This window comes from Geotrypetes seraphini, chromosome 3 (assembly GCF_902459505.1).
Source record: "Geotrypetes seraphini chromosome 3, aGeoSer1.1, whole genome shotgun sequence".
Taxonomy (NCBI): Eukaryota; Metazoa; Chordata; class Amphibia; order Gymnophiona; family Dermophiidae; genus Geotrypetes; species Geotrypetes seraphini.
Window position 1 is genome coordinate 55,151,460 of NC_047086.1, and position 17,036 is coordinate 55,168,495.

At 41.9% G+C, this 17,036-nt stretch overlaps 1 protein-coding gene across 5 annotated transcripts in view; it reads right to left on the reverse strand.

Annotated features, from left to right (window-relative positions):
* Window positions 1–17,036, reverse strand: part of COL19A1 (collagen type XIX alpha 1 chain) — an 885,342-nt gene that overhangs the window by 128,630 nt on the left and 739,676 nt on the right. For all 5 annotated transcript variants that reach the window (XM_033936698.1, XM_033936699.1, XM_033936697.1 and 2 more), the window contains exons 44-45: window positions 8,743–8,787; window positions 4,665–4,727 (exon numbers count right to left, since the gene is read on the reverse strand). In XM_033936698.1, coding sequence (XP_033792589.1) covers window positions 4,665–4,727; window positions 8,743–8,787 — 108 coding nt within the window. The remainder of the gene's footprint in view (window positions 1–4,664; window positions 4,728–8,742; window positions 8,788–17,036) is intronic.

Here is a 17,036-nt window from a genome sequence, read left to right on the forward strand (position 1 = left end):
AGGTTAAACATGAACGATATAGATGAAAGAAGTTTAAATGGTGATTTCATAAGGGCAGATAAGATGACATCAAGGTCCCAAATAAACTGGGCGTTGATTAGAGGCTTGGTGTGAAGAAGCCCCTTCATAAATCTAGACACCATTGGGTGTACTAGTAAAGGTTGGTTATCCAGAGAGATATGAAACACCATTATTGCATCGAGGTGAACGCTGACTGAAGTAGTTTTAAGATCAGAGTTAGATAAGTGTAAAAGGTAATCAAGTACTGAAGAAATAGGACATGAAACCGAATTAAGCAACTTGAGATTGCACCAGGTTAAATGATAACATCATTGTATGGATGGTCTTCTAGAAACTTCAATGATATCCATCAACAGCTTTGAGAGATCTGAAAGTTCTACTGGGTGGGCGACAGATACCATGCTGTTAGAGCTATGGAACCAAGGTTGGGATGTAGAAGAGAGCCCTTGTTCTACATCAGTAATGTTGGGAAGATTGATAGAGAGATGGAATCTTGAACACTGTATTTCAAGAGAAAAAAGAACCACGGCTGATGAGGCCACCATGAAGCTATTAGGATCATGGTAGATTGTTCTTGGTGACACTTGAGCAAAGACTTTATTAGTAAAGGAATTTGAGGAAATACATAAAGAAATTTGTTCTTCCAGTTGATGAGGAATGCATCTGACTCCAGGTAAACATAAGGGTAGATTCTGGAGCAAAATAGTAGAAGTTTTTAATTGAAGGGGTATGCAAATAGATCTATCTCCAGTGTTCCTATTTTTGGAAGATCTGACACAGAGTGTTGGAGTTGAGAGCCAACTCATGTGGTTGAAGTCTGCTCAATCTGTCAGTTAGGATGGTTTGTTTCTCTCTAGGTAAACTGCTTTTAAGAAAACATTGAGATGGATCACCCAAGTCCAGATTTGAGTTGCTTCCTGGCATAGTTGATGAAATCCTGTACTTCCTGTTTGTTCAGTTAGCACATGATTACTTGATTGTCTGTTTGAATCAATACTACGCAGTTGAATCGGTCCTGAAATGTGAGAAAAGCATTCTAAATAGCTTGAAGCTCCAGGAGATTTATGTGTAGAGATTTCTCTTGATTGCTCTAGGAGCCTTGAATGTGATACTCACATCGGTGTCTCCTCTCTCTGATGTCACTTCAGGGCCCCAAGTGACATCAGAGGGATAGCCGACACGACGCAGGCAGTAAGTTCGTGCTGTTGCTTGCACATGGAAAATTAAAAAGGTATGGGGGAAGGGGGGGGGGGCGCACACACAATATTGGGGGGGGGTCAGGAAGGAGCAGGGGCTTAGAGAAGAGGGCGGGGAGGGGCACCACTGCCCTGGACACCACTCACCCTTGCTACACAACTGGTTATCTTACATTGAATACATATTGGATGGGGGGGAAGCTAATTTAACATTAACTTTTACACCATATTAATTAATCATGCTCTTCCTTTTTTGGTTTCTTGCAGGTCTGGTCTCATAAGGACCAATTGGGGTGTGGGGTGGGGGGACATGAACCCTGCAGCATTCTTTTATTATTTGATAACACCATGTGGAATCAAACTGGCAAAATATCATTATGGCATAACGACAAAATAAGAATACAATGATTTTCCCTGAATTGGACATTATGGCAGACATGTGGAATCTGGATCATTCAGTACCTAATTAAGGACAATAAATGGATGTCTTACAATAAATGGATACTTACAATCTCCCTCTGATCCAACAATACAGATGTCTCCAACTGAGACTGCCTGAATTCTATCTACATGGATATAACTACATTAAAGGACAAACCAGACTTGGTATCCAAGATCTCATTGATTAATTTTAAAAAGGATGCTGCCGTAAATTGGTATGCTGAGCTGTAAACAACAGCTGACAACTCCTTAATGAACATGAGTGCTTGGCATAAAGACTTAGACTTGTTGTCTGGCGAAAAGTCTGGTTTTACATTTTTAAGTCTATCTGTTCGGCAAGTGTGTTTTTTTAATATATATATTTCTTATTACATAGAACACATTGGACCCTAACAAAAATTGCAAGAATCTCAAAAGATTCATCTAACCTGTGCTGGTCTTGTGGGAATCAAGAGGGCTCCCTATCGCATATGATATACTACTGTAGCCATTTAACCATATAGTGGGAAAAAGTATGGGAATCTATTTCTTCCATCTTAAATATTCAAGTTCTTCTGCAATTGAAAATCATCATACTTGGGCACTGTGGCCTTTCAAAAACCTTATCTGCTTATAATTTTAGACTGTTTAACATATTACTATATCTGGCTATTAAAAATATATTACACTGTTGGAAGGATCTGTCTAAAGTGGAATATGTTGTATGGTGGAACATGGTGTGCTTAACGACTAAATTTGAAAGCGTCATAGCGGAAAAACACAATGTTGCTCATACCTACCTTACAATCTGGAGCCCAGTTAACTCATACTGTCAAATGAGCCACTGATGTTCAGAACATGATTTATGCTACTTTGAAACTTAATGTCTCATTTCTCCTTGGTGTGAGTCTAGTACCTTTCAATGGGCCTCCTGTGGGCTATTTTTTACCTACCTTGCTGCAATTATATATTTCCTCTGAGACGTGCTGATTTTTCCTTTTCTGTCACATGGTAGACATTGCTCAGCTTGTTGTACCTTTTGCTACTGGAACGTTTATTATATAACATATTTTGTCACCACTTGTGCGATAGGCTGTGTCATGTCTATGTTATCAATTGTTCACTTTATTTCTTGTTGAAAATTAATAAAATCTTTTGAACTTAAAAAAACCCTGCAGCATAATCATGAGTCCTTTTCCTACTACTAGTATGATCCTCTCTTTTCCATGGCTCCTGCTTATTAGGAATACTGCAGACCAGTGACATAGCGAGGGTGAGAAGCGGCTGGAGCAGTGGTGCCCCTTCCCTTGTCTCCGCATCCCATGCTCCTTCCCTGATCCCGCCTGCCTCTCCTGCTCATTCCCCATTCCCACCTGCTTCCATTGTACCTCTAGTTGAAGTTGTTGCTTGTGGTGGTCAACAATGTGCTCCTCGTTACTTCCGACTTCACTTCCTTTGCACGGCACCCGGAAGTGATGTCAGCGGGAGAGCTGACAGGGTCGCAAAGAGCACGATATTGACCGCCATGAATAACAACTTCAACTAGAGATATGGGGAAAGGGATGGGGAGTGCGCATGTGAAAGGGAGGAATGGTAAGAGGCGGGGGGGCAGAGAGGAGGAAGGGTGCTGGTGCCCTCACCAACATGGCACTCAGGGAAGACCGACTCTCTTGCCCCTTTTAGTATGCCACTGCTTCAAGTTTATCCCCACTGAATGCAATACTTGTTGAATTGGAACCACCTAGTAACCACCATCTCTACTGGTTGAATTCACTCTGAAGTAGAGAATGACACGGTAACTGTTTCCCACGGCTAGCAGCAGGTAACCCACAGGAACGGGGGGAAGAAATCAACTGGTTGCTGCGGGTATGGGGACAAGGCCATTTACTGCCCCATAGAGCGGTGAATGGCCTTGTCCCCGCAGTAAAGGATCTGCCATGAGTTGCCTCCATTTCCACCCCTTCTAATCAGCAGCCCCCCTCGTGATCGTGGATGTAACAGCAGCCCCCCTTGCGAGTCCATCAGCCCTCCTCCAATAGCCCTCGCACAACAAACCACTAATGTATGTTAACAACACAGATAGTGCAGATACAGATAACTACATCTTTGAAAGTGTATTTTTACTCTATATCTACTTACCACTATTAGGTACGATTCTGTAATGAACTTAGATGCCTGCAATGTAGGCTAGTAAAACCTTGGCCTGCCTTGCAGGTGCTTAAGTTTTGTGATAGGCACCATAAGGCGTGATTCTCTAAATGACACCTAAGCCTGATTGACATGTGGACGGTGCCTTTTTTCAAGGTGCCTGCTGATTTAGGCACCATTTATAGAATATGGCCCCTTGTGTTCAACTTTGCAAGTCATGTTGTTCCATATCTCAGGAGCTTCAGGCTGCTAATGAGTGACCAAATGCTCTTCGGGGCATCTCAAAGGTGCCAGTGTCCCAAAAGCACCAGGCAGATCTCTTTCCTCAGCCAAGTCCCCATCTTTGACTTTCAGTCAAGCCCCTGCTCCCTCCTAAACATCACCCTCAGGATCTATGTAATTTTCCTAGCTTCCAGTGGCTAGTAGAAGAGCAACTGAACTGGACTGGACTGTTAATTTGTGGATTAGGTGGATCGACACTCCTTTTAAGAATCCTTTCTGATGATCTTTTCTCAGACTACTGATGCAGGCACTGTAGCTGAAACATGGCCTGTTTCAAGTCAGAGATTAGCAATAAAGAGACTACAAGTACCTTTATTGGCCCTGTTTATCATCTCCACTGTGTTGTTGCTGCTGTTCATGTGGTGTGTGGAGATTTGACTTTCTGGTTTGGTTGTATATTATGCTTATGAAATTAATACTTTAAGTGGCAAATATTGTGCGTTATTCCCTTAATGCTTATTAATAACTACACAGTAATTTAGATATTTCATACATTGGTCATCTTCTGAATACTGACCTCAGTATCTATTTTTATCTACAGTATAGTTTAAATAAAGGAGGGTTCTTCTGTAATTTGTCTAATATATAAATACTTACTGGTGATCCTGGATGTCCTTCAGGGCCAGCAAAGCCTATATCTCCTACAGGACCTCTCTCACCCTATAAAAAGAATACACACATCATGTTTATACATATATTGCAGGATTTCTTACATACAATCATGCCTTTTGTTTGCCTGAGGTTCTGCTTCTTTCTGCAAAATTCCTTCTCCTTCATATATGCAACCATTCTCCATTCACTGGCTAGCAGAAATGAAGTTAACCTTCTGAGTCAGTGACGTTATCCTTGTAGAACATGTGTTGAGTTGTCATAAGAGAGACCCCTATAAACTGACTGAGGGGAATATGGCTACAGTTGAGAGAAATATTTGTGCAGACATAGCTGTTTAGATTTGCTATTGAGAAATGTAAAATGATTTGGGTTTGTCTCTCAGTTCACCCGTTTCTGGAACATGACAGCTTAGGTGATCACCGATGCTGCTCCACCCCCCCCACTTGAACCGGCATCGCTCCCCCCACTCGAACTGGCATTGCTCCCACCTGCGAACGTGCCTTCCCCCCGAGAACCGACATCGCACCCCTGTGCTGGAAGCAGCATACCCCATCTGCCCAAACATGCCCCTTACCTCATCTGGCACTGGCACGCAGCACCAACCCACAGGACGTGCCGGTGCCAGTCAGCAAAGATCCCGCCTCTTGCCTGGGTTGGGCCTTGAGCATCTGCACATGCTCAAGGCCTTCTGGCTCTCGTTCTCTCCGAGATTCTCAGAGAGAACGAGAGCCATAAGGCAGAGAGAATGAGAGCCAGAAGACCTTGAGTATGTGCAGATGCTCAAGGCCCAGCCCAGTCAAGAGGTGGGATCTTTGTTGACTGGCACCGGCACGTCCTGTGGGTTGGTGCTGCATGTTGGTGCCAGATAGGGTAAGGGGTTTGTTTGGGAGGGTGGGGGTTGGTGCTTCCAGCACAGGGATGTGATGCCGGTTTTCAGGGGGGGCGTTCGCGGGCTGGAGCAATGCCGGTTTGAGCGGGGGAGGGGATGCGATGCTGGTTGAGCGAGGAGGGGGGGCATTTGCAGGTGGGGGAGAGCGATGCCGGTTTGAACAAGGGTGTGTGTGCTCGCAATTGAATCGACGTTCGGTTTGCAAGTCATGATTTACAAGAATGTTTTACTCGTCTTGCAAAACACTCGCAAATCGTGTTACTCACAAACTGAGGTTTGACTGTATTCCAGACAGGAGAGGGGAGATATGATAGAGACTTTTAAATACCTATGTGGCATAAATGCACATAAGTTGAGTCTCTTTCATTTGAAAGGAAGCTCTAGAATGAGAGGGCATACTTCATAGGATGAAGTTAAGAGATGATAGGCTCAGGATTATTCTAAGGAAATTCTTTTTTACAGACAGGGTGGTAGATGCATGGACTAGTCTCCCAGTAAAGGTTGTAGAGACAAAGTCTATGTCTGAATTCAAGAAAGCATGGAACAGACATATGGGATCTCTTAGGGTGAGGGGGAGATACTGGATGCTGTGGATGGGCAGACTGGATGGGCCATTTGGCCTTTATCTGCCATCATGTTTCTGTGGGTGAAGTGAAGAGGGAAACAGTGGACATTACTCCTCCTTCCCCCTTAATAAAATTGTCTGTCCCAGGCAACTGCTGTGACCCAAGAAAAGTAAAAGGGCCAATTAAGATCTATTTTGCAAAATGATATATTGTTTCTGTTCAAATTATGGTATAGTTAGGATTGTTAGGGGAAATTTTTGCCCTATATCAATTTTGTCAACATGTTGATACATCCATAATACAAATAAATAATGGAAACAAATATAGACAAAGCAACAGTGAATTCTGATTGGTATGCCAAATAATATTGAGTTTTTCATGACTGAATACAGACTCCTGAAGTAGCAAGATATGAAAATATGGCACTGTGTTGGGCATATTTTATAGAAGAATGGTGACCTTTTTGTGAAGCATGTATTATTTTAGTTGCATAACAAATGAGTGATGTTGGGCCCATAGAATTATACCATTTGAGCCTGGTGACAATCCACTTTAAAATAATCCTAAATTTTGTACATTGAATTAATATTCAGCATAACAATTAGTTTAAGAGCTGCCTAGGCCTTTAAGAGCTGCCTAGGCCTTTAGTTGGTATTGTATTAGCGCCTTTATCTTCACTTCCTATTCTTGAGGCAACAGATCAGGTTTTCAGGATATCCCTAATGAATATACATAAGAAATATTTTTATATAGTGGAGGTGGTAAGTAATCAAATTTGTCACATGCATAGTTATTACCAATATACACTATCTTTTGGGACTTATCAGTAAATATCATTAGCTTCAATATATATATATATATATATATATATATATATATATATATATATATAAATATATATATAAATAAATATCAAAAAAATGCAAAAAGCTAATATTTAATAACCTATTTCATTTATTATACATCAAAAATTTATTATATAACTTATCATTTACATCATATTCCACCCATTTGGAAATCTCAACCGCTTTAGCTGCCTGTTGACATGCTGGTATAATGAATAAACAGGAGTGGAGCAGCAACCAATGAAGCTCCTGATGACGCCTTTGTGGCGAAACACGGAAACATGTTGAGCGTGATTATTGTTCATGGCATCCAAGGATTTATGACATTATGGAATGAGAAATTGAATCATTTGAGGAATATCTACAATAAGAAACATCAAGTGCAAATATAGCTGCTGCTAATTTATGGACATATGGGTGAACATTTCTATGCACTTTAACAAGAGATTTTAATTGGGCTAAATGAACTGGAGGGCTCAGTCTTTTAAATGAATTTATGGGTGGAATATGATGTATATGATAAGTTAGTTAATAATTTTTTTTGATGTATAAAAATAAATACATAGTAACATAGTAGATGACAGCAGATAAAGACCCGAATGGTCCATCCAATCTGCCCAACCTGATTCAATTTTAATTTTTTAATTTTTTCTTCTTAGCTATTTCTGGGCAAGAATCCAAAGCTTTACCTGGTACTGTGCTTGGGTTCCAACTGCCGAAATCTCTGTTAAGACTTACTCCAGCCCATCTACACCCTCCCAGCCATTGAAGCCCTCCCTAGCCCATCCTCCACCAAATGGCCATATACAGACACAGACCGTGCAAGTACTGGCTTTAGTTCATTATTTAATATTATTTTCTGATTCTAGATCTTCTGTGTTCATCCCACGTTTCTTTGAACTCAGTCACAGTTTTACTCTCCACCACCTCTCTCGGGAGCACATTCCAGGCATCCACCACCCTCTCCGTAAAGTAGAATTTCCTAACATTGCCTTTGAATCTACCACCCCTCAACCTCAAATTATGTCCTCTGGTTTTTACCATTTTCCTTTCTCTGGAAAAGATTTTGTTCTACGTTAATACCCTTCAAGTATTTGAACGTCTGAATCATATCTCCCCCTGTCTCTCCTTTCCTCTAGGGTATACATATTCAGGGCTTCCAGTCTCTCCTCATACGTCTTTTGGCGCAAGCCTCCGATCATTTTCGTCGCCCTCCTCTGGACCGCCTCAAGTCTTCTTACGTCCTTCGCTAGATACGGTCTCCAAAACTGAACACAATACTCCAAGTGGGGCCTTACCAATGACCTGTACAGGGGCATCAACACCTTCTTCCTTCTACTGGCTACGCCTCTCTTTATACAGCCCAGCATCCTTCTGGCAGCATTAATATTAGCTTTTTACATTTTTGCATATACATATTTATTGGAGATATCCTGAAATCTGACCTGTTAGCAGCCCTTGAGGACTATGAGTGAAGACTAAGGTACTAGAGCAGTGGTTCCCAAGCCTAGTCCTGGAGGTACTGTCAGGTTTTCAGGATGTCCAAAATGAATATTCACAAAAGACTTGCATGCAGCAGAGACCATGTGTGCAAATCTCTCTTATGAATATTCATTGTGAATATCCTGAAAACCTGACTGGCTGGGGAGCTTCTCAGATCAGCTTTGAGAAACACTGTACTAGAGACTACCCCGTTATGGACTCTTAAATGATGAATATTTTTTTCAATAAAAACAGGAGCCGTAACTAGCACTCATGCCTACCGGTTCACCTGGCATTCCTGCAGGCCCAGGAGCTCCAGGCTTTCCCTGTGAAAGAGCAACATTTTAATTGATATAAAAAAGAAAATCTGTACTCCTTCAGACTGTTATGCAGAGATATTTAATACAAAATATTATTTTACTTTTAGTTAAATACACTGATGTCAACAAATGGAAACGTCAGGCATTATTTTATTTGAATCATTTTGAAGAGTCATTTAAAGTGTTGCCTCTTTTGCTCCATTCTGCCATATGTAACTTCTTAAAAATAGCCATTATACTTTGACTATCAGCCTATGAATATTAATCAACCTGTAAAATTAACACTCATTTCAATAAATCATTACTGTATTTTAAAGAAAAATGCATTTATTTCCTTAAACCAATAGTCATATAAATGTATAAATACTTTGCAGCTGTATCCTGCTCATTTGGTCCTTTAGCTAGACTGGTGTTAGTGCTGACATCCTAGTGTCAGCAACTTTCATTCACAGCTATCCAGGTAATTTTCCCATGGATTTCAAATCTTCTGTTCCCCGCCTTCCACCTTAATACACCTAGCGTGGTCATTGCCATGATGGTCCTAGGTTTGGGTTATGGCTGTTTATGTATTGTATTTATTCACTCTAGCTAAAAAGACGAGGGATATAATAAAAACATTAGAGCACAAAAATTTAGGGCTCCTTTTACGAAGGCGTGGTAGTGGTTTAACGCGTGTAATACTGCACGCTAAACCGCCGGATGCGCTAGCCACTACCGCCTCCTTTTAAGCAGGCGGTAGTTTTGGGCCAGCGCGGGGGTTAGCGCGTGATGAAAAGTCGAGCGCGTTAATCCCGTTAATGCACCTTTGTAAAAGGAACCCTTAGAGTTTATAAGCTCATGCAAACAAAAAACAAATCAACTCTTTCAGTGATCTGAAAAAGAGCCCTCTTCACTTACAAACCGAACCCCTGTTTTTAAAATTCAAATCCATCCTTAAAGCTTAATTTTGCACTAAAAAATTTGCCCGTGTTCCAAGATGACTATGATGTCCCCTTTTCTCAATTCTCTACCCTTGCAGTAATATTACCCTTTCACTACCTTGTTAATTTTCTTTCTTTCACTCCCTTCCCCACCTTGTTTCTCTCTTCAGATTACTTTTGCTTAAATTCTACTTCTCTCTTGGATTTTATTCAATTTCCTATGTAACCCAATTTACCTTATGTTTCCATCCTAATATTTAATTTGTAAACCATTTAGATCTTAGTTTTTATTTGCGGTATATCAAATATAATTAAACTGTGAGAAAGATCATACCATAGAAACATAGAGTATGATGGCAGAAACGGGCCGACGGCCCTCAAGTCTGCCCACTCAAGAACCCTCCCTCCTCAAGAAATCATCTTTTAAGCATTCCTCTGGAGAGACCCCACCTGATGGTCCCATCGTCCCTTGAAGTCGAGTGTTGTACTGGCCTCAACTACCTGGTGTGGAAGACCATTCCATTTATCAATTACCCTTTCGGTGAAGAAGTATTTCCTGGTTTCTCCATGAAATCTTCCCCCCTGAGTTTTAGCGGGTGCCCTCTTGTCACTATGGGACCCGTAAGATAAAAGATTTCTTCTTCCACTTCAATGCGTGATGTATTTGAAAGTTTCTATCATGTCTCCCCTTTCTCTGCACTCTTGGAGAGAATATAAACGTAGCCTGTTCAGACGTTCTTCGTATGGGAGATCTTTGAGTCCTGAGACCATCCCAGTGGCCATTCGCTGAATCGACTCCATTCTCTTCATATCCTTTTGATAATGTGGCCTCCAAAACTGAACACAGTACTCCAGGTGAGGTCTCACCGTGGATCTGTATAATGGCAGTATAACTTCAGGATTTCTAAACTAAACTAAACCTTAGGTTTGTATACCGCGCCATCTCCACAAACGTAGAGCTCGGCACGGTTTACAGAGTTAGGAAGAAAGGAACTCCAATGAAGGGTTATAGGAAAGGAAAAAGAAGAAAGAGAGGGACAAGGGTCTTAGCGAGCAGGAGGTGTTAGATTTTTTGAAAAGAGCCAAGTTTTCAGGTGTTTGAGGAAGAATTGGAGGGAGTTTGAATTTCTGAGTGGGGATGTAAGGTTGTTCCAGAGTTCGGCTGATAAAGCTTCTTCTAATGCATCCCAGCATTTGTCTAGCCTTTGCTGAAGCTTTCTCCACCTGATTGGCAACTTTCATATCTTCCCAGATGATTACTCCCAAGTCCCGTTCTGCTGCAGTTCTTGTTAGGTTTTCACTATTCAGGGTGTACGGTCTGCATGGATTTCTGCTATCAAGGTGCATTACCTTACATTTCTTGGCATTAAAATTCAGCTGCCAAGTACTGGACCATTGTTCTAGTAAAAGCAGGTCCTGTTCCATCGTGTCGGGCATGGTTGAACCGTCAGGTTCTGCTGCGCCGCCCACAACGTTGCATAGTTTAGCGTCATCAGCAAATAATATAATTTTGCCTCGAAATCCCTTACAAAGATATTGAATAGTATCGGGCCCAAGACCGAGCCCTGCGGTACACCACTGGTCACTTCTGCCATTTTTGAGGAAGTACCGTTTACCATCATCCTTTGAAGTCTGCCTCTAAGCCAGTCTTCTGCCCATGTCATTAGTATTTCTCCAAGGTCCATCGTGTTCTTCCCTAGTGTGCTTAAGCTTTGTTTCTCCTTCATGTCTGGTTTTTGCACATCCTGCTCCATGTCTCCTAAATGCACATCTCCTGCCTTGGGCTTAACTGTTTTTATCTAGCCTCCAGGTTAGGTGAGGTCCTGACAGCTTGTACTAGTCCAAAACTAGGGGATTAGGTCAAAATGGACTGTCACAGAGACTTTGAAAGCTCTCACAGGAGCCATGCAAGATCTGTGGATAAGGTTTCATACCCTTCAATATAGAGTGACATCCTTCCAGCCCATGGGACATTATTAGGAAGAAGAGGCTGATCCACTTTCAGACATGTCCATGCCAATACTGGAAAAGGTTTGATGACACCAGGGTGAAATTGTGTGGTTTTCTACAGTAGCATATACTCTGGTTATGATTCAATCCATACTTGTCTGATACCCTAAAAATCTAAGATTCATGAAGAAAGCCCTGGCATGGGTCACTTCCAGACTAGAACAGAACAGTACTGAGCTGAACAACCTGGAACACTTTCTGGCTACTCTTTCTCAGGCTTTTGTAGAACTTGATTGAGCTATGATGGCTGAGAACACCAATAAAATACTGAGTGAAGTGGAATGGGTAGACATGAATCACTTATATACTCTTTCCGAAAATACAAGGCTAGAGGGCATGTGATAAAGGTACTAAATAGTAAATTTAAAACAAATCAGAGAATATATTTCTTCACTCAAAATTAAATTAAACTCTGGAATTAGCTTAGGAGGGTTTTATAAAGTTTAGATAATTTCCTAAAAGAAAATCGGTAAGCCATTATTAAGATGGACTTGGGGAAATCCACTGCTTATTCCTAGAATAAGCAGCATAAAAAGCAAGGTTACTTACTGTAACAGGTGTTATCCAGGGACAGTAGGCAGATATTCTCACATATGGGTGACGTCGAAGACCTAATGCGGACAGCTTCCCAAGTAGACTTGCTTGAAGAACTTTTAGAAAGTTTACGACTGCCGCACCCGACGTAGGGCACGCGTCTCCTCAGTTCAGATACCTAGCTAAGAAGCCAACCAGGGGAGGTGAGTGAGTTGTGAGAATATCTGCCTTCTGTCCCTGGATAACACCTGTTACGGTAAGTAACCATGCTTTATCCCAGGATAAGCAGGCAGCATATTCTCACAAGCTAACCAGAATGGGGTGGTGGGAGTGTTGACATTCAGGAGAATAAATTTTGTAATACCTCCTGCCCAAAGTGGCCATCCCATCTGGAAAAAGAATCCAGACAATAATTTAATTTAATTCTTATATACCGCTATACCGTGAGGTTCAAAGCGGTTTACAAAAAAGATACATTAAAGATATAATAAAATAAAATAAATAAAGATAGGTACTTGGAAGTTCCCTTACTGTCCCGAAGGCTCACAATCTAGTTAAAGTACCTGAGAAAACAATTATGAATAGTAAAGATATAAAATATAAAGACAGAGGTAGAGATAGAGATAGATATGAATATTCCAACAAGTATTGAATAAGTAAGTTAAATTAGAATTAAAAAAAATAATAATAAGTAAAATAAATAAAAATAGAGATAAAAAATAAAATAAATAAATTCCAAAAAGCATTAGGATCTGATGTTAGATGATTATAAAGATTACATGCCAAAGAGAAAAAAAGCTGGAATGCTCCTTGAGGCCTGAAGTATGAGACCCCTCACAATAATTCAGCACTAGGTTTCACAGGATGTTAAAATTAGTGCCTAAAGGCAGTCTTGACAGTTGACAGAGAGGTGAATGTATGAACCGAGGACCAAGTGGCAACTTTGCAGATTTCCTCAATCTAAGGAAAGCTACAGATGCCGCCATGGCTCTAACTTTATGGGCTGTGACTCGACCCTCTAGATCAGACATGGGCAAATCTGGTCCTCGAGGGCCAGAATCCAATCAGGATTTCCCTAATGAATATGCATAAGATCTATTTACATGCACTGTTTTCAATGCATATTCATTGGGGAAATCCTGAAAACCTGATTGGATTCCGGCCCTTGAGGACCAGAGTTGCCCAAGTCTGCTATAGATGCAGTCCAGCCTGAGCATAGCAGAATGAGATGCAAGCAGCCAACCAGTTGGAGATGGTTCTCTTGGAAACTGGATGTTCCAACTTGTTTGGATCGAAGGAGACAAAAAGTTGAGAAGATCTTTGTGGCTTAGTCCTTTATAAGTAGAAAGCCAAAGCATGCTTGCAGTCCAAAGAATGAAGAGCTGTTTCTCTAGGGTGAGAATGAGGCTTTGGAAAAAACACTGGAAGTACAATGGATTGACTGAGATGAAATTCTGAAACAACTTTTGGTAACAATTTAGGATGAGTACGGAGGACCACCTTGTCATGATGGAATACTGTGAATGGTGGGTCCACTACTAAAGCTTGTAGCTCACTGACTCTGTGAGCAGATGTGAGAGCAATGAGGAAGACCACTTTCCATGCGAGATATTTCAGATGAGCCATAGACATTGGTTCAAATGGAGGCTTCATTAATTGAGCAAGAACCACATTGAGATCCCAAACTATTGGAGGCGGTTTGAGAGGTGGTTTAACATTGAAAAGTTCTTTCATAAATCTGGAAACCACAGGATGAGCAGAGAGGGATTTCCCCTCTAGTGGTTGATGAAAAGCAGCAATTGCACTGAGATAGACTCGATTGGATGTTGATTTGAGGCCTGATTGAGATAAGTGAAACAGGTAATCCAGAACTGAAGACAAGGAGGTAGACCGAGGCTCCTTGTGATACAGAGTGCACCAAGCAGAAAACCTAGTCCATTTCTGATTGTAACATTACCTAATGGTAGGCTTTCTGGAAGCCTCTAAAATGTCAGATTGAGAAAACTGGAGATTAGCAGTTAAGTTGAAAGGTACCAAACTGTCAGGTACAGAGACTGCAGGTTGGGATGAAGCAGAGAACCCTGACTCTGTGTAAGCAGAGACGGAAAAAGTGGTAGAAGTAGTGGCTCCCTGCTGCCGAGTTGAAGTAGAAGGGAGAACCAAGGTTGTCTGAGCCACTGAGGAGCTATCAGTATCATGGTGGCATGTTGGTGTTTGAGTTTGACAAGTGTCTTCAGAATTAGAGGGAATGGAGGAAACGCATACAGGAATTTGTTCGTCCATTCCAGGAGAAAAGCATCTGCCTCCAGGCAGTGAGGAGAGTAGATCCTGGAGCAAAACTGAGGCAGCTTGTTGTTGTGGGGAGACGCAAAGAGATCTATCTGAGGGGTTCCCCACTGAGAAAAAATGTGATGGAGAAGCGATGAATTGAGTGTCCATTTGTGAGGTTGTAGAAGACGACTCAATTTGTCCACCAGAAAGTTTTTCTCTCCTTGAATGTAGACCGCTTTCAGAAAGATGTTGTAAATAATTGCCCAATTCCAAACCTTCTGAGCTTCCTTGCAAAGGGGGAGGGATCCTCTTTCTCTCTGCTTGTTAACATAGTACATCGAAACTTGATTGTCTGTACGAATGAGGACTACTTGATTGTGAAGAAAATGTTGAAAAGCTTTGAGAGCATTGAGTTTTAACAGATTTATGTGACTCCGACAATCTGTGATGGACCAATATCCTTGAGTACAGAGACTATCGAGATGAGCCCCCTAAGCGTAGGTCAAGGAATCTGTCGTGAGGACCTTCTGATGAGGGGGCATTTGAAACAGTAAACCTCTAGAGAGATTGGAAGATAGCATCTACCAGTGGAGAGACTGTCTCAACGAAGGAGTCATTGTAATGTGCTTAGAGAGTGGATCAGAAGCCTGGGTCCATTGAGGAATTCTGAGGTGAAGTCTGGCAAAAAGAGTCACGTGAACTGTAGAGGCCATGTGACCTAGGAGAACCATCATGTGTCTCGCTGAGAGTGAATTGAGAGATGACACTTTGTGACAAAGTTGTATTAGAGTATCCTGACATTGTTGAGGAAGGAATGCTCTGAGTTGCACAGTGTCCAGTACAGCTCCAATCAACTGCAGAGTCTGAGACGGCTGTAGCTGACATTTTGGAAAGTTTATTTTGAACCCTAAACTTTGGAGGAGCCAAATAGTCCATTGGTCACTACAATAGCCCCCTGAGATGTGGAATCTTTGATGAGCCAGTCGTCCAGGTAAGGAAAAACCTGAAGACCATGGCTGCGCAGAGCTGTTGCTACTAAAATCAGCCATCTGGGAAAAACTCTGGGAGATGATGCCAGGCTGAAATCTGAGAAACTTGCGAGAGGCTAGATGAATGGGAATGTAAGTGTAGGCCTCTGTGAGATCTGGAGAGCATAACCAATCATTATGATCCAGAAGGGGATACAAGGATGCTAGGTCGCAGATCCTCTGTCTTCTTCGGGACAAGGAAGTAACATGAGTAAAACCCCATGCTCTGCTGTTCCAGAGGAACTTCCTTGATGGCACGGAGATGAAGTAGAGCTTGAGCTTCCTGAAGAAGAAGGGTGGTCTGCGATGGATCGGAAGGATACTCTCTTGGGGAAAGATCTGGTAAAACTTGAAGGAAGTGAAGAGAGTAGCCTTCCCTGATTATTGTGAGGACCCAGAGGTCAGATGTCATTAGTTCCCATCACTGATATAAATGATGGAGATGACCTCCTATGGGAAGAGGAGAGGACAGAGGCAGAATGATTGATGTTATGCTCTGTGCCAGATGATCAAAAAGGCTGCGTGGACTTGGGTGTAGCAGAAGTCTGAGGTTTACGCTGCCGTTGTTGTTGTTGTTGCTGTTGTTTCTTAGGAGGCGGCCTTGAATAAGGTGCTGACTTCTGAGGATAACGCCTCTGATAAGATGGAGGAGGCCTATAACTCTTAGCAGTGGAAGGCTTTGGCTTAACTAAAGAGGCAAACGATTTCTCAAGCTCAGACAAGCGTTTTGTAGCTGCTTCAATAGAGTCATCAAACAGCTCATTCCCCTGACATGGGATGTTGGCCAGTCGATAATGCAGATTTGGATCCATATCTATGGTGTGGAACCAGGCTAGACGGCGCATGGCCACTGAAAATGCCGTCACCCTGGAGGACATTTCAAAAGCATCATATGCATACGAAGTTGACCCAGAGTATGATGCATGTGTTGAAACTCTGGGAGTCGATGTTTAAGAAGATGTTAAAGAAAGTAGGCATGGCATTGACCCAATGCTTCAGATAGGATGTGAAGACAAAGTTATAGTTTAAAATCCAATTTGTCATTATAGAAATTTGATACAGACGATGGCCAAACTTGTCCATGGCCCTTCCCTCTCGGCCAGGAGGGACTGTGGCATAAACTTTGGCAGGATTGGTTCATTTTAAAGAAGGCTCCATGAGAAGAGATTGATGGGACAGTTGAGACTTCTCAAACTCTTTACAATGAACCATCTTATAATGGGATTCTAGCTTTGCTGGCACTGTAGGAATAGAATACGGGGTATCCAGATTTCTCTTGAAAGTCTGAGAGAGAATGCCATTCATGGGCAATTTGAGAGAATCCCTAGGAGGATTAGGCATACCCAGCTCTTACAAATACTCCTTAGAGTATTTTGAATCAGACTCCAAGGCGATGTTGAGATCTTTACTCATTTGACATATGAACTTAGTAAAGGACACTGGATCAGAAGAGGGATGGCTCTGATGAGGTGAAGGTGAACGAGAGCCCCTC